This window comes from Eumetopias jubatus, unplaced genomic scaffold (assembly GCF_037043125.1).
Source record: "Eumetopias jubatus isolate StellerSeaLion01/CBP00866 unplaced genomic scaffold, mEumJub1_p1.0 scaffold_15, whole genome shotgun sequence".
NCBI classification, from domain to species: Eukaryota; Metazoa; Chordata; class Mammalia; order Carnivora; family Otariidae; genus Eumetopias; species Eumetopias jubatus.
Genome location: NW_028274821.1, coordinates 63,590,873 through 63,613,495, shown reverse-complemented (window position 1 = coordinate 63,613,495; position 22,623 = coordinate 63,590,873). Strand labels below are relative to the sequence as shown.

At 38.6% G+C, this 22,623-nt stretch overlaps 1 protein-coding gene across 1 annotated transcript in view; it reads left to right on the top strand.

Annotated features, from left to right (window-relative positions):
• The window catches only part of ERP44 (endoplasmic reticulum protein 44), a 92,808-nt gene that overhangs the window by 48,130 nt on the left and 22,055 nt on the right, over positions 1-22,623 (top strand). Inside the window, exons 5-8 of the mRNA XM_028108648.2 lie at positions 14,444-14,628; positions 15,893-16,008; positions 18,681-18,738; positions 20,288-20,404. Of these exons, the coding sequence (XP_027964449.2) occupies positions 14,444-14,628; positions 15,893-16,008; positions 18,681-18,738; positions 20,288-20,404 (476 nt within the window). The remainder of the gene's footprint in view (positions 1-14,443; positions 14,629-15,892; positions 16,009-18,680; positions 18,739-20,287; positions 20,405-22,623) is intronic.

The window sequence follows — 22,623 nt, the reverse complement described above, 5'->3', positions numbered from 1 at the left end:
TGAGATAATCCAAGTCTGACTTAGTCTGGAGGGTAGAGAAGGCCTTTCTGAGGACAATGCTGCAAGGCCTGAAGACAGAGTAGGATTTTTAAGGGAAATAGAGGAAGAAGAGTATTTTAGGTAGAAGGAAGAGTCGGTGTAAAGTTTCTGAGGTAGGAATGAACACGAGACTTTCAGAGAGCTGGGAATGTGTGATCATTTTACAGAGGAAGACGCTGAAAGACCCAGAGGGCCTGAGTGATTTGCCAGGGTTTCCGAGTAAGTGCAGGGAGCCAGACTAGAGCCCAGGAAGGTACAGCTTGTACCAGGTAGCTCGAGTATTTTGAAGGTTATTAAACTGGATTTCTCACAGAAACTGAGAATTCACCCAGTTTCTATATAAAAATGACTAAAAATGTCTGTTACAAATTATAGTCTGTTTAAATTATCTCCAGTGGGTCAGTGTATAAACAAATTGAAATTACATGTATGTAATTGTGGTATTGTATGTAATGTGGTATTGTTATTCCTCTACTGTGTGGCCCAGCCTCCACTAAGGGAGAATTCTTTATGCTAATGCCAAAGCCCACTGTTTACCAAAGTTATATACAGTTGGACAAGTTACTTGAAAAATCACTGCACTTGAGTCAGCTCTTTCCATAAAGTGTGTGTGTGTGTGTGTGTGTGTGTGTGTGTGTGTGTGTGGTGAGAAAGAGAAATCTGGTAACCAGATGTGATAAAGGGTTAAATCTAGATGAGGGTATGCAGGTGCTCCTTACATTACTTTTTCATATTTTATATAAGTTGGAAAATTTTCAAAATACAAAGTTGGTATAAAAAGTCTCTGAACCTGGGGCGCCTGGGTGGCTCAGTTGGCCAAGTGTCTGCCTTTGGTTCAGGTCGTGATCCCAGGGTCCTGGGATGGAGCCCCGTGTTGGGCTCCCTGCTCAGTGGGGAGCCTGCTTCTCCCTCTGCCCACCCCCCCGCTTGTGCGCTTTTTCTCTCTCCAAATAAATAAATAAAATCTTAAAAAAAAAAAAAAAAGGCTCCTAACCTGTACTTTATCTTTGGTTAAGAAAAGAACAGGAAGGAGTGTCTTGTTGCTTGAGAGTTTTTGAGAAAATGTGTGTGGAAGAAGCTTGAAATCTGTTCAGGTGTGCTGTGATATTGTTAATTGTAATTTCTGTTTATTTTCACTGTGATAAATGATCTTCAGCACAATCCTTGAACTTAAAAATAATTTTCTTGAATAGACTTTTCCTGGCATTTTGAGGACTACTTAGAGCCACGTGGTGACTTCTGGAAACACCCACAGTTCTCTTGGTGGCTGTTGGAAATTTTCAGTGCAAACCTCCTGTGAGCAGGTCTGGCAGTTGATGCCATTTTGTTGGTCCTGTAACTGCCTTCTTTCACGAGTTGCCATCCCCTGGGCATGAGCATGTGTGTCTCACCACTGGCTGTTATGGGAGGTAGACGTTCCTTTGTGAAGAGGCTCCCATTACCAGGTGACATTTATGCCCATAATTACAAAGATGGCTTAATATTAAGAAATAGAATAAATTCCCATCAGTGTAGGTAAAATAAAGAAAACCAGCTTATCTTATCAATATATGCTGAAAGACTTGACAAAACCCTTAGGTTCTTGGAAGAAATTAATGTGGCAAAGTGTATGAATCCAACCTTGGCTTGCATTGAATTTTTTAAAACTTTAATGACTATTTTATTGCTTCCTAGTATGTTGCGAGCTCGAATTGAGGTGTGACCCCATATCTTAGTTGGGAAATCTGTCTGTCTTAGCTATAAATTTTGTATATTGTCTTGGGAATTTCTGCCAAAGCTAAGTTACAGTTTTTTGTCTTTTTTTTTTTCTTTTTTTTATCAGCCCTGTTTAAGAATTAAGGATGAGAGGTGCCTGAGTAGCTCAGTCGGTTAAGCATCCGACTCTTGATTTCAGCTCAGGTCATGATCTCAGGGTCGTGGGATCGAGCCCCACATCAGGCTCTGCGCTGGGCATGGAGTTTGCTTGAGATTCTCTCTCCCCCTCTCCATCGGCCCCTCTCCCTGCTCGCACACTCTCTCTCTCTCTCAAATAAATAAATAAATCTTTTTTAAAAAAAGGAATTAAGGATAAGGTGAGACCATTAAGGTCAAAAAACAAACAACATAATTATATAACAATATTAAAATGTAATGGCTCTTAATTTTCATAAAACATTCCAAGTGAGTATTTTCAAAGTAGTCCCTTTAGGGAGGAAATGCATGCACTCATTCCTTAGAATGTGTTGGGATTTCTTGGGGCGTTGTGCTCTACACCACTTTTCTAGCTGGTCAGGAAAGCCTGTCTCCGTGCACAGCCACAGAACACCCTTCTTTGGTTTGCTGCCTGCATTTCCTTCTCTCTCCCTTCTCCACCCGTCAGCATGCTGTGGTCATTAACCTCACTTCTTTTTTTTTTTAATAAAGATTTTTATTTATTTATTGAGAGAGAGAGAATGGTAGAGAGAGAGCATGAGAGGAAAGAATGTCAGAGGGAGAAGCAGACTCCCTGCTGAGCAGGGAGCCCGATGTGGGACTCGATCCTGGGACTCCAGGATCATGACCTGAGCCGAAGGCAGTCGCTTAACCAACTGAGCCACCCAGGCACCCAACCTCACTTCTTTATATGTCCTTCCTAGGACTCGCTTTGTTCAAATGTTCAGCTAAATAGGCCGAGAACGTAGAAAAGGAGAAAGAAGGCGAAGGTAGATATGACAGGCTAATTTCACCCAGTTGGCCCTCTTGTTTCTGTGTATGAGCTAGATGCAGCAGCTTTGATCCCTGCTCCTGTCCCCTGACTTCTCTCCCCACCAAAAACAGGGGAGGGGTGTGGGAACTATGGAAAGAGAATTTTGAACTCAGACTGACACTAGAGTGTCATCAGGAAGCTTCCAGTGTTTTAAGCTTAGGTATATATTTTGAAACCCCAGTGTAAAACTCGTAGCTTAAATAGCCCTCATCTTAGGGTTAAAATTTAGTTCACTTTTTGAGCCCCTGAATTCTCCACTTGTTGCATTTAAAGTAGGGAACAACGTAGGAGGAAGAGAAAAAGGAAAAAGGAAGTCAGGGCAATTAAAGAGAATCAAGAGGCAGTGTATTGTGGAACAACGTGTTCCCCACCTGCTGGGCATTTCTATCTGAGTTCTGATGGCAGCAGAACAGGTGTCCTCACTCACCCTGCACGGGACTCGGATGTTCAGTCCAGTTTCTTCCATGTCACAGATCTGACAGCTTCTCCCATCTGAGCGGGGCGGGTCCCTACATCTCTGGTGAAGATATATTTATTGCTGACTTATCATAGAGGGTTTCTCTTACACTGTACTTAGGGAATCCACACTGGTACATCTTTTTGATACATGTATTATGTACTAAGAGTTTTACGAATTTCATTTAAGATTCTAGCCTGTGGAAGCAATTAGTTGGAGCAGTAATTGTAATAGTAATGATGATAATAAATGTAAACTCTGTAATCACAGGGACCTTGTCTTTTACCCATGTATCCCCAGCACTGGAAGGGTACCTAGCTCAAAGGAGGTGCACCATTACAATTGTTGAACAGATGGAGGGATAGATGTAGTGAGTAGTAACCAGAATTTATGAACTGTTGGTTTTGTAGGTACTCCTTTAAGTACTTTAAATGGGTTATCCCGTCTCCCAACAATACGATTAAGTATTTTCTGCAATATTTCATCAAATCTAATTTGCCATTGATTAGAAGGTACACTTTTATCTGTAAATGAAAAAAAAAAGACTAAGAAAAATTGAACTACAACACAATGCTTTTCACTTAGAATTTTTATCATGAGAACTATTTTAGACTTAAAGATTTTTTGGTCATATCATTAACGTGTGTACCTAAAAACGAAAATAAATTTGTTCAGGTAATCCTGAAGCAATTTGACATTCCAAATCTGACTGCTGTACATCACTTTCCAATTCTGAGTCACTGATTTTTGGGTTTTTCCACATAATATCGACTTCTGTGCCATTAAGAGTGTTGGTAATGTTTTTGATTAGAGAGCGTTATTCTGCTCTTTCTAGGATTTTCTTCCAAGCTGCCAATACCCATTCTGCAAGTATTGATGCTGGTGCTTAACTGTTTGACTAATCTCAGAGTTTATTTTTTTCTCCATTGAAGCATGTCACTGCTTGTTAAGCAACTTTTATTCAAAGTCAGCAAGATATAATCAAAATTTTGGGGTGCCTGGGTGGCTCAATCAGTTGAGCTCTTGATTTCGGCCCAGGTCATGATCTCACGGTTCTGGGATCAAGCCCATCATTGGGCTCTCTGCTCTGTGGGCAGTCTGCTTGAGGATTCTCGCTCCCTCTGCCCCTCATGCTCTCTCTCAGATAAATAAATAAATCTTTGAAAAAAAAAATGTTACTAGTGGTTTTCCCCAGTGGTGGTTGGATTACAAATGGTTCTTGTTTTCTTCTTTGTAATTGTTCTTGTTTTCCAAAATTTCTACACATACAGTTAAACTTGCCCTTGCTTCAGCTGCTGATCATGGTCTCCCTTTATCTCACCTTCTGTGTCCTCCTTGTGTGGGGAGTTTGGAAGTTGAATTCGTCACTCTCCCTGGTGGTCATGCTGCCTTAGATGTGGGAAGTCCCGTCAATCTGCCCCTGGTGGGACCAGGATCTCTGCTGACCTCCAGTGGCTCTAGGGTGCATGGCATGCAGCAAGAGACACATTATTTGCCCTGCTGGCATTTTTAGGAAAGTATTTTGTAATTGTCCTTGAACTATGCAGCACTTGCTCCCAGATACCAGAGTTAGTCTTACCTGTGTGCCTTCCGGTACGGCTTGAACCTTCCGTAGGGGAAATTGAGAAGCTTTTATAAGGGCTATATGTATGAGGCATTAAGAATAAGAAAATCATTATAGACAATAATACTGTATTAAAAAATACTTGCTAAGAGACTAGATTTTAATTATTCTCACCATAAAAAGTGCTAATTACATGAAGTGATAAGGCGCTAGCTAACACCACAGTGACAGTCATATTGCAGTATACAAATAAAAGTATCGGATCAGCATGTTGTATACCCTAAACTCTAGTGTTATATGTCAAATATATTTCCGTTTAAAAAGTATAAAAAAAAGAAAATGTACACTGAAACAGAACTTGGATGCCCAGGTTTAGCCTGAGTCCTGAGTAAGCTTCTAGGCTTTGTTTATAATTTCTCTGTTTAGGGTTTTATTTTGTTGTGATGTTTTGTTGTTGTTTTACCCTCATTGTGGGGAAGGCTTGGTTTGGGAATGGAAAAAGGTACAGAGGCAGCAGTGGCCCTCATCCCTGACCCAGAAGAACAGTAGGACCTTCCTGTTGAAATCATCTGCCATAGGTAATCGCAGTGGGGAGACGCAGGCAGTTTCCCGTGTGGGACCCTGCTGGGCATGAGTGAGGAAGGTAGGCGGGCGGGCAGGCAGAGCCCATCAAGGGAAAGTAAGTGACCACTGAAGCAAAAGTACATGCTAATTTTCTAATCAGCGAGCTGTTAACCTTCTGAAATTTGTAATTCCTTTGACATGCATTTTAACATTTGATCCATCCAGTTAATTAAAAAAAAAACATTTATTATACCCTTTAAATCATTCTTTGTTATATTGTCAAGATGTCACGTTGTAATTATCTTAAAATCATTTTTGACCAAAGCCTGTAAGAAGTCACCTTTATGTCTGAGATTATCGATCAATGTAATTTTAAGGTTTTTGCTTCTTAATAATTAAAAGCCACCTATTTATGCAGCACACCTGATGCCACGGTGTTGTTTGAGAATTAAGCAGGCAAGTATCTATTCCTCTAACAGTCTTCAAGTATTATTTAATCTGTTTCTATCCGTAACTAGAATTTTAAGGCAACCTAAGGGTTGTGATGTTAAAGTTTGTAAACAGACTCTTGTTATTTCTGCCAGGACTGTTGCAGTAGCTTCCTTACTAGTCTCCCTGATTCTCCCTGATTTACCGCCAGGTGAATATTTTTAAAGCCCCGTTCTACTGCTTCAGTGGCTGCTTATCACATATCAGGTAAAATTCAAACTCCATTAACCTAAAATTTAAGACTCTCTGGAGTCCACCTATAGCCTTATTTCTTTTACTTCTGGTTTATGCATGTTTGCTATCAGCACACTGTTTTCCCATTATGCCCACTAACTTAAGAAAGTTAATTACTCCAGCAGTGTCTCTTATTGTCTATTTTCCTACTGATCCTTAGGCCACAAATAGACTAGTTACTTTCTTAATGTGTCTGCATTATAAACTTTCTGCCAAATCCTTTGGGGATTAGGAAAATTCCGTGGCTTTCTGCTGGCAAATTAGGCACCAGCTAGGCTAGTTTAGCCTTATTAACATTGAATGTGTACCTGAATGGGACTTAGTAGGAATATTTTCCCTTTGTAGGGCTTGATATTACTGAATTTAAAAACTTAATTATTTTACCAGTCAGATGGACAAAATGTTATCTGGTAGTTTTAGTTTGTAACTTCTTGATTACAGATGAGCATGTTTTTTACATGTTTACTTGGCTGTGTTTCTTTTATAAATCGGTTGACACTTTTAGCCCATTTATCTTTCTGGCAGTCCTTTGTTAATGTTTTTTATGTATTCCGAATATTGTTTAGTTTGTCTCTAATATGTGGCACAGATAACTTTCTTCCGGTTTGTCTTAAAAACTCATGGTGTTCTTCAGCATCTAGGTGCTTCCTTGCCTATGCAGCTTCAAAATCTGGCAGATATCTTGATTATGTCTTTGATGCTGATGCAGGCCCTTCCCACAAATACACATTGTTTCCTAAGCACCACAAGGCCGTGAGGAATGTTACTCCGTTTTTCTGGCCCAGCCTCCAGCTTCCTGTGCCACCCACGCATTCAGTAATGTCCTCTGGGGAGAACTTGCTGTGTGTCTCAGGGTCCTTCCAATCCCCCAGCCCAGCCCAGGTGACTATGAAGAGCTTTACTGAGTTCTCTTTCTCTCTGTCTATGCAGGCATGATCCTCAGCCCTAAATCTGCACAAATTGCAGATTTCGTTTCTAAGAGGAATTACATAGGAAACGTATAGGAAAGGAAATAGCCTGTGGGTGATTTTTGCTCACTTAGGAATGGTCCGTTCCTTTCTAAGATTTCAGTTCACTTATTCTTCATTGCTTTCATGGTGTCCAATATCTTTTAAAATTTGATTTTAAAAAATCTATTTTTTCCTAGTTGTCACAGCAGGACCAGTAGATTTCTGCTACCTACTACATCCTGCTTGGAAATGGAAATTCTTTAGTAGATTCCCGTTTGGGTTTTCTGTGAACTCAGTAAGATCGCCAGCAAATAATAACATTTTTCCTTCTTTTTCAGTATATATACTCTTTCTTATTCCACTGACTGGGAACCCCAGTCCACTGTTATACAGAAGCCATAGAGGTGTCTGTGTTTCTTTCCTGATCTCGGCAGGATAGCTTTCAGTGTTTCCCTATCAAGTTGTTTGGTATTTGCTTATTTGGATACCCTTTATCCGATTAAGGAAGTTCCCTTCTATTTCTGCTTTGCCAAAAAATTTTAAGTGTGAGTGGATTTTGATTTTATCAAATGTTTTTCTGCTTCTTTTGAGCGGTATGGCAGTCCCCCTTATCTGCAGTTTTGCTCTCCGTGGTTTCAGTTACCCTCGGCCAACTAGTTCCCAAGCAGATGAATTGTCAGAAGGTCAGTAGTAGACTCAACGTTGTGTCATTCCCCTCACGTCATCTCTTCACGTAGGCATGTTAGCATCTCACATCACCACTAGAAGGGTGAGTGTAGCACAGGTAGGTATTTTGAGAGAGGGAGAGACCACGTTCACAGAACTTTTATTACAGTATAATTGTTCTATTTGATTATTTTTTTTAAAGATTTTTATTATTCGAGACACAGAGAGAGAGAGAGAGAGAGAGAGCAGGGGGAGGGGCAGAGGGAGAAGCAGTCTCCCTGCTGAGCCAGGAGCACAGACATGGGGCTCGATCCCAGGACCCTGGGATCATGACCTGAGCTGAAGGCGGACGCTTAACCATCTGAGACACCCAGGCGCCCCTGTTCTATTTGATTATTAGTTATTGTTGTTAATCTCTTACTGTGTCTAATTCTTAAACTTTATCATAGATATGTATGTAAAGGAAAAAGCATAGTATATAGAGGGTTCAGTACTATTCACTGTTTCAGGCATCCACTGGGGGTCTTAGAACATATCCTCTGTGAATAAGTGGGGGGGCTACTGTAGTGGAGTTTTTCTCTTTTATTCTGTAAAGGTCATGAATTACATCAACTGATTTTCAAACATTGAAGTGCTAGACTAAATCTAGCTTGTGTGATGTATTATCCTTTGTACACACTGCCAAATTTAGTTTAATGTTTTCTTTTCAAGGTTTGCATCTGTGTTCTTGAGTAAGACTGACATATACTTTTCTTTTCTCATCACTTCCATGTCAGATTTGGCAGAAAGATTATGCTGACCTCATAAAATTAGTTGGGAAACGTTCACTCTTTTGTATTCTCTGGAATGTTTGTGTAAACAGCATTATTGGCTGCTAAAATTTTTGGTAGAACTTGACAGTGAAGCTCTAGAAATGGAGTTTTCTTTGTGGGACAGCGATGGATTATAGATGCAATTTACTTAATAATTTTAGGACTGTTTATATTTTCTATTTATTCTGGTGTCAGTTTGGTAGATTGTGCCTTAATGGACTTTTTTAAATTTTTTAATTTTAATTCCAGTATAGTTAATATATAGTGTCATATTCATTTCAGGCGTACAGTATAGTGATTCAACAATTCTATACATTACTCAGGGCTCATGATGATAAGTGTACTGCAAATCCCCATCACCTATTTCACCCATTCCCCCACCCTCCTTTCCTCTGGTAACCATCAGTTTGTTCTCTATGGTTAAGAGTCCGTTTCTTGGTTTGTCTCCCTCTTTTTTTCCTTCCCTTATTTATTTTGTTTCTTAAATTTCATGTATGAGTGAGATCATATGGAATTTTCTTTCTCTGACTGACTTATTTTGCTTAGCATTATACTCTCTAACTCCATCCATGTTGTTGCAAATGGCAAGATTTCATTCTTTTTTAGTGGCTGAATAATATTCCATTGTATATATACACACCACTTCTCTATCCATTCGTCTACTGATGGACACTTGGTCGGCTTCCATAATTTGGCTGTTGTAAATAATGCTGCAATAAACATAGGGGTGCATATATCCTTTTGAATTTGTGTTTTTGTATTCTTTGGGTATAAACCCAGTAGTGTGATTATGGGATTGTAGAGTGGTTCTATTTTTAAATTAGAGGCACCTGCATAATTGTCTTCCAGAGTGGCTGCCCCAGTTTGCATTCCCAACAGTGCAAGAGGGCTCCCCTTTCTCCAGATCTTTGCCAACACTTGTTTCTTTCTTTTTTTTTTTTTTTAAAGATTTTATTTATTTGAGAGAGAGAGAGAATGAGAGAGAAAGCACATGAGATGGGGGGAGGGTCAGAGGGAGAAGCAGACTCCCTGCCGAGCAGGGAGCCCGGTGCGGGACTCGATCCGGGGACTCCAGGATCATGACCTGAGCCGAAGGCAGTCGCTTAACCAACTGAGCCACCCAGGCGCCCGCCAACGCTTGTTTCTTATGTTGTTGATTTTAGCCATTCTGACAGGTGTGAGTGGTACTGATTTGCATTTCCCTGATGATGAGGGATGTTGAGCATCTTTTCATGTGTCTGTTGGCCAGCTGGATGTCTTCTTTGAAGAAATAACGGGAATTTAAAAACTTTATCTAGGTGCGGGCATCTCGGTGGTACAGTTAGTTAAGTGTCCGACTCTTGGTTTCGGCTCAGGTGGTGATCTCAGGGTTGTGACGTGGAGCCGCGCGTTGGGCTCTGCATTCAGCGGGGAGTCTGCTTGAGATTCTCTCTTCCTCTCTCTCTACCCCTCCCTCTCTCATTCTCTCTTTCACTTATCTCTCAAATCTTAAAAAATAGTTTATCTAAATCTCCAAACTTACTGTCATTATGTTATTGATAATATTCTCTTATTATCCAAGTTAAATATTCCTGCTACATTCCTTAAATTGTTTTCTCTCTCATTTTTTCCTTGATCAGTCTTTCTAGTGGTTTATCAGTTTTATCGGTCTTTGTAAAGAACCAGATTTTGGCTTTTTGATCTTCTCTATTGCATATTTGTTTTCCACTTCATTAAATTTTGCTTTTACCTTTCTCAGTCACTTCTTTATCCTTTGTTTTTTATTTGTTCTTTTTATAATTTTTTAAGCTGAATGCTTAGCTCTTTGGTTTTCAGCCTTTCCCCTCTGACATACCTGTTTTAATGTCCTAAATGCATTCTGTGTATCACTTTGGCTGCATGCTGCAAGTTCTCATAGGTACTTTCATTATCATTTGGTTCACATTATTTTTCAGTTTCTTTTGTGGTTTCCTCTCTGATCCATGTCTATATGGTTTTTAATTCTCATTATGAGTGGAATCATTTGAAAGTTATTGAGAATTCTTTTGTGATGTCTCGTATTTGTTTTTTATATGATATATACACCTGCCAAGAACGTGCGTTCTGCAGCATTGGAGTATTCTGCATGTGTCAATTTAGCCACGTTTCCTAGATGTGTTGTTCAAATTCTCCTTACTTTATTATTATCATCAATATATTATTGTTTTATCAGTTACTGAAAGAAGTGTGTTAGTAATTTCCCACCATGATTATAGATTTGTCTTTATAGTACTCCTAGTTTTTACTTTATTTCTAGACTGTTATTTGACATATACAAATTCAGAATTGGTGTATCTGCCTGGAAAATTGAACTTTTTATTATGAAGAGTCCCTCTTGGTCTGTCTAGCAGTGCTTTTTGCCTTAATGTATACCTACTTACTATTAATATAGCTATACAAGATTTCTTTTGATTAGTTTTTGCACAGTGTATTTTTCCCCAGCCTTTTTCTTTCACGCTTTGAGTATCCTTATGTTTAGATGTGTATTTTATAAGGATATGTAGTTAGAGTTTACTTTTGCTTCTTTGTCAAAGATCACTTCTATATGTATATGTAGGTTCTGTTTCTGGACTCCATTCCATTGATCTGTTTGTCTTGTCTGTATTCCAGTAACACACTGTTTAGAGTCCTGTAGGTTTACAGTAAGCGTTGAAGTCCACTGGCTTAAGCCCTCTGGTTTTGTTTATCGGGGATATTGGTAATTTTCTTGTAATGTCTTTGTCTGGTTTTAGAATCAGGGTAATTCTGGCCTCATAGAATGAGTTGGAAAGTGAACACTTCTCTTCCATTTTCGGGAAAACTTTGTGCAGAGTTATTTCTTCCTTAAATATTTGGTAGGATTGGCCAGTTCTCATCATGAGTTTTTGCTGGTAGATCCAATTCAGATTAAACATTACAGGGCTTTTACTTAATTTTCTCAGTTTTCTATTTGTATCCTTTTTTCTCTTATGCTGAAAATCTTGACTCTTAATGGCATTAGCATAATTACTCATGTGCTTTATCTATAATATGTGTGTTTATTTCAAAATAATGCCAATATTAAAATTTACTTAAAACTAATTGTATTTTACTATTAAAAAATTTTCCATAGTTTCAGAGCTAAAAGTATAAAACCAAGGTATGGTCAGGGAAATCTAAATTCCATCTCTGACATTTTCTTGCTTTTTCTCCCATTGGCGGTGTATTTTTGGAGGGAGGAGGGGGATAGGCACAAAGATTATATAAACATACATATATACACATATACTTGCTGATAGCCACACACACACACACACACACACACACACACACACACATTATTTACGTGTCTGTACGTGTGTATATGTGTATGTTTACGTTTCTTGTCCGTATTTCTTAGCAAAATAACATACCTATACATATCTTTCTGTACCTGGCTTTTTTGACTTAACAGTGTATCTTGGACATGGCTCCTTAACAGCATAAAGAGATCCTTTTCATCCCTTTACGTAACAGCCTAGTACTTCACTATATGGGTGTACCGTCCTATAGTTAAGCAGTCTTCTGTTGATGGTATTTGGGGGAAATAGTCACTTTTAAAAAGACATTTTCCATATTCCAGACCACAGCACTGTGGCACTGGCCAGTAGAATTACTTAACCTTTTTGTAACAGCATTTTTATTAAAACTGTTTTCATTTCTATGTCACTGCAAACATTCACTTTATAATATGCCAGGTTTCACTGTGTAGTGTGCTGGGGACTGAAGGGGCTTTTCATTAGGAAGTTAAAGTTCCTTACTTTTTATTATTTTTCTGGGCTGGTTTTCTTAGACACAGGGTAAGCCTAAGCCTTCGTGGCCTTTGCCCTTACAGCAAGTGCTTCTGTTTATCTTAAAAGACTTCTGCTTGCTGACGGAAGCACTCCCAGCCCTCGGTTTGTAGCACCAATGTAATCTCATTAATTCCTTGCTCAGGTGATAGAACCCCTACCATTGCTACAACACCTCAAAGATGGGGTTTCTCATTATAGGCTATCAGGCTGAAAAAGGGCCTGGAGTGATGTATCCACTAGTCTTCTGCTTCAACAAGTACCAGCTTCTCAATAGATTAGTGTCTATATTATATGTGTGTATATTGAGATACCTTAAAATTATTACAGATTTCTGTGATTTGGTGAATGAAGTACTTTCCTTGGCCTCATATATAACCAGTGGGTCCCTTTTTTTGCTTAGATTTGTCTTCTGTTCAAAGGATTTCAGTAGTTAAGCACTATTTCCTCCTTTATAGATTTTCCATGGGGTTTACCAAATTGTTACCTGCTCTTAATTACGTAGCCTTTTCTCTAAACCTCCTTCTGAGAACCCATATTCATACATCAGTTTAGCTCTCTCTCATTGTTTATCCTAGAGAAAACATGAATACACCTTGACTTACCAAGTATTATTGAAAGTACCTTTCCCTCCTCCTGAGCAGTGCAAAGACCTTAAAATACTTAGAATCATTAACCCCCTCATCACCTCTCCTCCCCCCGCTTATGTGCTCTTGGTGTCATCATATATTTTAGTTGGTGTCAAATCCCACAAGATGTAACTGTCATTGTTTTGTATAGTCAGTGTTCACTTAGATTTTTTAAAACTGCTTTATTGAGGTATAATTGACATACAATAAACTATGTATTTAAAGTGTACAAATTGATAATTTTGACCTATGTATACATCCATGAAACTGTCAGCACACATATATGTATATTCTGTAGTACACTTGTTTGTACCATAGAATCTCTTAGAAAATTGAGGGGAAAAATAGAAAGAAATTAAGGTGGCCAGCAGAGCCTTATTGCTGTTCTGTTGGTTTTGTTTTGTTCTATAGCTACTAGAAATGGGAGGCGGGGTAAGAGATTTTCATGGCTTCTGGTGCCACCATTTTAGAATTCTGCCCTCATTTTACAACTCAGTTAAGAAAACAAAAATGTCACCTGTTTTCGGTCACTTCAGTCCCCTCTCTGGTCCCCTTCATTTAAAAAATTCGGTGTATCTTTTATCATTTTCATCCATGTGAGTAGTATGGCCTTTGAGCTTTTCCAGTGCCTAGAAGATACTGATTTCTCGTATTTGCCACCTCTTGGAAATAACAGCAGAAATATTTAAAGGCTTTTCCATTCTAATTGAGTCTATATCTTAGTAACTGTGATTTCTACAGATGAGATCAGCATACATTTTGATTTTTTGAGACTATACACACTAATTTCAAGGATTTGCGTGTGTGTGTGTGTTTTTTAAAATCTCCACTGCCTGAGAATATACCAATAGGTCATAATAAGTGAATTTTTTTTTTTTTTTTTAGTATATACTGCTGACTTTGGGTTTTATTCTGTTAGCTTACACAAAATTTGTGTATTTGGGATTATGAATTATTCCTCTACTAGCTGAAGAAGCTAATATTTTTAGCCTTTGAGTATAGTTTTAATTTAAATTTAATTTTCTTTTATTAAATGCTGTAAGAGATTCTCGCAAGTATAAAGTGAGTTGAATAACTTTTCAAAATGGGAATTTTGCACATTCTAATTATCTTCTGGCTATCTATAATAATATTTACTAACACTAAACTTACTGGGTCATGCATTTGTGTTATCTCATTTAGTCCTTAAAACAAACCTGTGATAGAAATTATTATCCTTACATAACAGACAAGAAACTAAAGCAGAGAGAGTTGATATAACTTACAAGTTCATACAGCCAGTAAATAGCAAATTTGGGATTTAAATCAGGCAATATATGTCCAGATCCTGGCCTTTTAATCAGTATAAACTTGTCACGATTAACTTTTTTCTCTAACATTGAAAAAGAATTATATGAACCAAAATGTCCTCACTATTAAATAATTGTAAGATTTTTGACTGTTGGCCTAATGGGCTCACCCAGACCCAAGTACGAGGGTGAAGTTAATTTTGTTTTTCGTTCTTTTAGCTGATATAGCCCAGAGATATAGGATAAGCAAATACCCAACCCTCAAATTATTTCGTAATGGGATGATGATGAAGAGAGAATACAGGGGCCAGCGCTCAGTGAAAGCTCTTGCAGATTACATCAGGCAACAGAAAAGCGACCCCGTTCAAGAACTTCATGACTTAGCAGAAATCACCACTCTTGATGTAAGTTGTTAACTTTTACTGGATCAAATGAACATTGCCTGTTTAATTAATGTAAACAAAGTCTTATGCAATCAGAGAATCTGGACAGTTTCTTATAATTCATTGCAGTGGATCTGACATCTACAGACTTGGCGAGTTGAATTTTTCTTGAATTAATTCTCAAGGGAAATGCTTATGTTTTACTGAGTCTTTAGCTAAAATCTGTAGCATACAGTAGAGCTGCACTAATTTAAATCAATTGAGGGTAAAGAATAGCCTGAGTTGTGAAGCCGTAGAAGTGAATGTCAGGCACGCACACCCAGAGAGTTTCCATATTTTCCTTAGTGGAGACCCTCAGGCTCTCTGCTCTAATGACTCCTGTGTCAGCTCTTTGTATAACTTCTAGTGTCCTCTAAAACAGTCCTCCGTTAATAAAACCCTTCCCATTGTATGCTTAGTAGTTTAAAAAAAAAAAAGCTATCGAGTTGGGGCTTTAGGTTGTCGTTGTCAGGTTTGAGATTTGACTTTTACCCTGCTTCCACGATAAGAAGTTAGTTAGCCTTTCATGGATGCTATCAGAAGACACAAAGCTCCCAGGTCAGAGATAAAGGACTTTATTGCTCACATCCCAGCAAACAATGGGAGCATGTTTGCCTTTGTTTCTTCAACCCCCCCCCCCCCCCCGCCCGGCCCCGCCACACCAAGTCCTGTGGAGGTGACATGGAGGGTCCAGATGGATGCCTGCACACGCTGTGGGTTCTGTGGTGGGAGAACTGTGGCCTCGGAGAACTCCGGTTTCGGAGCCGGCAGTAAGCCTGCTCTCTGTCCTGGAGGGAGATTACCTCACACTTCAGGGTTGCTTGCTGTAAGCACAACCCTCAGGAAACGTCTGGGTAAAGAATGCTCAGGGTCTTGCATTTGGCTGCACCTAACTGTGTAGGTAGAGACCCATGAAGGAGTCTCTACCAATAGTCATATGTTATGAATCGATGTATTATTTTAAGGATAGTTACCTTATTTAGGAATTCCTCACCTTATTTAGTAATAGATTATCACTGATCAGTTAAAATAAAATGCTAGAAGGAAATGTTTATGATTACATTAGATGGGAGGTAAGATTGTTTTCAACCTAATATAATCTTTAATAGTTTTGGACTAGGTGTTAAAATCCAAATATGCATTTATAGTGCTGCTCCATTTGTAGATAATTGAACAACAGCTGGGTGGATGAAATGACACATTGCATATCTATATATGTTTGTAAAATAATTACATTATTTTACAGCGCAGCAAAAGAAATATCGTTGGATATTTTGAGCAAAAGGATTCAGAAAACTATAGAGTTTTTGAAAGAGTAGCAAATATTTTGCACGATGATTGTGCCTTCCTTTCTGCATTTGGGTAAGTATCTTAATTGAGAGTGTGTTAGTGGGTCGACTTGGCTGCCTTGTGACATTCTTGTTGTGTGTGGTTATTTTCTGAAGATGACCTCTCCAGACATGATCTCAGTTCCCTTAAAGTCACCAGCCAGGCTTCCTTACACCTATCTCTGATCTCTTTCTAAAAGTCTGTTTATTCTTTCTATACTATATTCTACTTCAGAATATGGGTGAGTGGAAAAGAATGGACAAGTTAACAATTACCTCTCGTGCTTTTATCCAGCTCATTTACTAACACAGCTATTCTGTGTTCCCACATAGTTCTAACGTGTGGGGTTTCCAAACTGAAACAACTCCTAGGCTTTCTCATGAAGAAGCGTGGGCTTCGTTGTCTTGATGAATCTCCAGCTCTCCACCACCTTTTCTTCTGTCTTCCCTGTCCCAGAGGAACAGTACTCCTTCCCAAGGTTTGCCTCTTTCCTCGTGTCTTTGTAACCATCCCGCACGGATTCTCTTTGGCATTCATCCAGCAGTTGTCCTCGCTTTTCCGTGTTTTCACCCTGACCCTTTTCATGACCTAATTTCTTTTGCCAGAAACATGATTCTCTCTTTCCTGACCTTTCTGTTCTGTCTCTTGAGCTATAATCTCATCTCTTTCTTTTCTTTTCTAATTTTTTCCCAAAGATTAGTTTATGCCTGGCCACCTTAAATTTCTCAAATGCCAACCGGTGAAAAATCCTTACCCTTGTGGAAGCCGACTTTTGCCTTCATTACTCTCATGAGACTTCTCTCTGCACAGTCACGAAACGCTTCTTAATTGCCAAGTCCAGTGGCCTTTTTTTGGTCTTTAATCCTCTTCAGTTTCTCAGAAGGCTGGGACAATCACCTGCCCTGGCCTTTATGTGCTGTGTCTACACTTAGGCTGCCTTGAATATCCCTGGCTTGCTCCTTATTTTTCTGACTTCTCTGACTTTCCCTCCTGTTTTTTTCTTTCTCTCTCAAAATGGAATCATTCTATAGTTCTTTCCCTTTCTTTTCCCTGGGGGTTATCGCCATCATCCTTTGACTTTATGCGGTGTGATTTCTTCTTTGCTTTGGCCCGTAACTGTTAGACTCCATTTTGGTGCCTATCTTGACGAGTCCAGGTTTCTGGCACAGTCTGTCCTTTCCATTTTGTGACCTTTGTCCTTATTGTAATGCTTCTGTAAATTTTGTATGTGTTTTATCGTGAACACTGTCAGTGATATTAGGAGATCATTGTAGGAGTAAATAACAGAAGAACTTCTCCCTGCCCCACCCCCCATGCTTTGTGTGGGGCTGCTCTCCGGCCGCACGGGCCACTTGCTTGCTTCCTCAGACACGGCGGGTGCTTCTGCAGCAGGGCCCTTGCCCTTACTGTGCTCGGTGTCTGAAGTGCTTCTCTTAGATCTCGTCTCCTTAGGAAGAGCTTTCCTGATAGCTTTGTATAAAATAACACTGCCATCATCCAACTTGGTCATTCTTTCACCACTTAGTTTTCTTCAGAGCACCTTTTTTATTGGTGTTTGATCACCCAAAATAAATATATCTATTTGCTTGTCTCCTTCCACCAAAATGTAAGCTTCGTGAGAACACAGGCGCTGTCACTTTTGTTCACTGCTGTGTACCCAGTGCCGAGACCATACCTGGTACGAAGGAAGCACCTAGTGAATAGTTAGTGAACGAACGAACGAACGAATGGATGGATGGATGGAGCAAGCATGTTCTTCCTTTTCGTTCCACTGGCATCAGTCTTGGTTAACATCCCTTATACCTCCCTCCTTTACTGTTCTAGTCATAAATTGGAGAGAAATCAGTGTTCAAGTCACTCAAATATAATTTAGAAAGAAAAATTACCCATTTGACTTAGAATTTGTTGTAGAGTTCACTCACCAAACATTTATCAGACACCTTTTATGTGCTGGATACTGTACTGGGGCATAGGAAACAATGGTGAACAGATAAAACAAAAAAAAATTGCTTATTGTAGAATTATATTCTAATGATGGAGATTATTTCGGTTCATCTACTTTTTTTTTTTACAAGTTTTGGTTTTAAAAAGTAAAAAGTAGGGGCACCTGGGTGGCTCAGATGGTTAAGTGTCTGCCTTCGGCTCAGGTCATGATCTCAGGGTCCTGGGATCGAGCCCCACATCGGGCTCCCTGCTTGGTAGGGAGTTTGCTTCTCCCTCTCCCTCTACTGTTCCCCCTGCTTGTGCTCTCTTGCTCTTTCTGTCAAATAAATAAAATCTTTTAAAAAATAAAGTAAAAAGTAGAGAATTCTGATTGAATCTGACTTAGAAGCAAATAATGTGTTTTTGTGATTGATCTGTGTGACCACATCAGTGACCTTGATCCCCAGTTACTGGAAACAGTCTGGTGTCAAAAATAGCTTTTGGTGCTACAACTGCCAATCCAAACTTACAAAATATTGAGTCACAGAAACAGCTAACTAAAATTTTCCTTTAAAAAAATCTGCCTCATATTAAAGTTTTCCTTTAAATACATGCTTTTTGTTGGTATTACATAGCCTTATGAGTAGGAAAGATGATGGACAGGTATATATTTCAAGTCATTATAATATATACATTGCAAAACAACCAGCCAATTTTGTTTCATTCAAGTTTATCACTGCTATTCTTAAAACGTATTATTACTACTTCTCTCTTCCTATTAGAGCTGTTTCAAAACCAGAAAGATACAGTGGAGACAACATAATCTACAAACCACCAGGGGTAAGTCGCTATTTCTTAGTGTGTATAATTTTAAATATAGTTTAAATACATGTATAGTATAATCTATAGTCTTATACTTGTTAATTTACAGAATCATCGAATTTTAGTACAGAAAGGAACCTTAAGGCATCATCTGGTACTAATTCAAACCTTTCAAAGTAAAGATGGGACACATAGGCCTAAAGTCACATAGGGATTTAGTGGCCGAGCTGGGACTAGAGATCTCCTGATCCCCAGGCCTTATTCATCTCTCTGTTTTGCATTCATTATGAGACCCAAATTCCAAAAAATGCTTCTGTGGTCTGTGATCATCACTTCTACCTACATCAGACCAGCCAAGCTCCCAAGTCCTCTGGGGTTTAAATTAACCTGATACTTGCCAGACAGCAGGGAGCAACTAGGTTGCTTTTGACCCTTGGCTAAGCAGTTAAGTGTATCTAAACTTAGAAGTAGCTGCTTAGGCCCAAATGATGGTAGCCACAACCAAGAGGCAAAAATCCCAGTGTTTGTCATCACAGTTGACCTGCCAGTCTGTCATTGCAGTTTTTCACACACACACGAATGGGAAACTGTTGATATTTTTTCGATTCATAGTTTTCATTTTAATGCTGTTTGCAGTGTCTTGATATACTAAAGTTTTTGGTTTTTATGTAGTCCTATGAATGAACTTTTTGCTGAGAAAGCTCATTTCCTATTCAGAATTCAGATAGGTATTTGCCTGTATTTTCTGCAAGTGCATTTCATCAATAGTAGGTTACATAGAGTGACAATCTCTAGATTATCAGAATCCAGTACAGTTGGTTGTCAAGTGCATGGGCTCTGGAATGAGACTCCATTTTCGTGTCAAATCTGCCACCTTCCTAGGTGTGTAACTCCTGGAAAGTCTCTTAGTTTCTCTGTCCTTCAGTTTGTTCATTAATAAAAATAGCTGTGATTATAAGAGTCTTTGCCTTATGGGGATGTTTCAGGGATTCAGTGAGTGAACACATATAAAGTTCTTACACCAAACAGTGCTTGGACACAGTAAGTTTACTCAGTTAATGATAGCTATTATTTTTGTTGTCATTTTAAGCACTTCATAAATACTGATTTTGAATGAATTGTGGGAAGAGATACTGTAGGTAAGTAATATTAGAGATAACAATGCCTTACATTTATATAGTACCTTATATTTTTCAAGGCCCTTTCCCTAGAATTTTCTCAATTTTCTTCTAACATTTTCAACTCTAAGGGATAGTTAAATTAATTAATTCAGATAATTCTTTTTCACAGTGCCTGCCATTGGTGAAGATACTGATAAACAATTGATTGACTCAGATCTGAGGAAAAGCAGAAGGCTTAGATGTCATGGGTTGGATAATTAGGTCTCTGATAAATACAGAATTTTACAGCTGTCTTTCTCGGAAGTTCAATGGTTTTTGTTTTGGGGGGGTTTGTTTGTTTTTTGTATACCCTATAGATTTTCTGGGCTCATAGATGGCTTTGAGAATGTGTTTTTGCTAGCACAGGTTAGATTTGTTTAATTTTTTTCTCCCTGCTTTTGTAACAGCATTCTGCTCCAGATATGGTATACTTGGGATCTATGACAAATTTCGATGGGACTTATAATTGGATTCAAGATAAATGCGTTCCTCTTGTTCGAGAAATAACATTTGAAAATGGAGAGGTATGACTTTCTGATGTGTGTTATCTTTAAAGATTTCTGAAAGAGCAAGCTTCCTCCAGCCATCTTACTATTGTACTACACATTTACCAGTTGTAACAATCATACAGTGAACAGAACTATGTCATAGCCATTTCTGTAATAGAGGCCACTGATTCTTAGCTTTTGCTATCCAAGAACCCCTCTCTGTTGCATTTCCAGCAGTAGCCTTGAAAATGAGTTGGACCGTGCCTCTCAGGTGATTCTGCCCTAGAGAAGCAGTGCTGTGCAGATTTTAGTTACAATTAATTATATACAGTGAATAATCTTTTGCCATAAAAAGGTTTTTCTGTCTATCCTTAAAGAATGAAATTTTATTTCATCGTAATAATGAAAGCAGTTATCAGATGTTATAACTGACCTCAGTAATCCCATGCTCCTGAAATAAAGTCCATCCATACTCTTACAACTCCCATGAAAACAAACACAAAAGTCATTTTTAAAATATTGGAGGAACAAGCACAAAGGGCTATGTGAGGTACACAGGACAGCTGTGCATTACACGTGAAAGAATTGCAAGTGTGCAGTTCAGATTTTAAATATATAGTTCAAATTATCACGTACCCATATAACCACCACCTAGTCAGGAGTTGACAGTTTTGTAAAGGGTCAGGTGGTAAATATTTTAGACTCTGCAGTTGTGGCCCAGATGCAGCCTCGTACAACACCTAGACCTGAGCAGGGATGTTCCAGTAAAGCTTGCTTGCTTGTGCTCTTCCTGGTTTGTTGAGTGAACATCCCTGCTACTTTTCTCAGTTCGCTAGGCTTTGGGTATGTTTAGCCGAATACGTGTGTTTATTGCATTAGCTTATTTAGTCCTCAGAGGCTTAGAAAGATATAGTAACTTGTCACAATTATTCACCTGCTTTGGTAGTTCTTTTTTTTTTTTTTTTTTTCAAAATGCACGTTCTTTTATTTTCTAATTAACTGATTTTTTAAAATTATGGTATAATTAACATAGTGTTATATTAGTTTCAGGTGTACAATATAGTGATTCAATAATTCTGTACATCACTCACCACAAGTGCCCTCCTTAATCCCCATCCCCTACCCCCTTCCTTCTGCTAACCATCAGTGTGTTCTCTATAGTTAAGAGTTTGTTTCTTAATTTGTCGCTCCCTCTCTCTCTTTTTTCCCTTTGCTCATTTGTTTTGTTTCTTAAATTCCACACATGAGTGAAATCATATAGTATTTGTCTTTCTTGGACTGATTTCACTTAGACTTATACCCTCTAGATCCATCTGTGTTGTTCCAAATGGCAAGATGTCATTCTTTTTATGGCTGAGCAATATTCCATTGTGTGTACGTATGTATGTACACCTCTTCTTTATCCATTTACCTATGGATGGACACTGGGGTTGCTGCCGCAGTTTGGCTCTTGTAAGTAATACTGCAGTAAACATGGTGCATATGTCTTTTCAAATTAGTGTTTTTGTTTTCTTTGGGTAAATACCCAGTAGCAGGATTACTGGATCATATGGTGATTCTATTTTTAATTTTTTAAAGAACATCCATACTGTTTTTTACTTTGGCAGTTCTTACAGGAATAGTTTCTAAAACAGAGTCAAAACGTATAGACCTGGAAAATCTTAAACAATAAATAGGGGTTCCTCTGGCCACCCCCATAGTAGTTTCACATTTAAAATTCTTTAGATTTTATTACATGTTGTGTAACCCACTACCCCAAACCATTTAAACTTTGAGGAAAGGTTTATTAACCTCTAAAGTTGGTTGTCTGGATAACCCTCCCCTGAGGGTTATCTTTTAATACCTATTTCATAAAGAATATGATGGTGTGGGCACAGGTAAACATGGAAGCCCAGGCAGCATAAACTACCAGCTATTGTGTTAATGTATGTAAATTGATCTAGCAAACTAATTGACATGGATGTATTCAAACTACTCATCTGTTCTCTCCTAATAGTTGTTAGTGCATCCATTCTTTTGCTTAGTTTAATAAAGCAATATGTTATATTTGTTTTTACTTTTAACCTTCTAGCTCTTAAATTTTCTTTTTTTTTTTTAAAGATTTTATTTATTTATTTATTTATTTGACAGCGAGAGAAGGAACACAAGCAGGGGGAGTGGGAGAGGGAGAAGCAGGCTTCACGCTGAGCAGGGAGCCCAATGTGGGGCTCGATCCCAGTGCCCTGGGATCATGACCCAAGCTGAAGGTAGACACC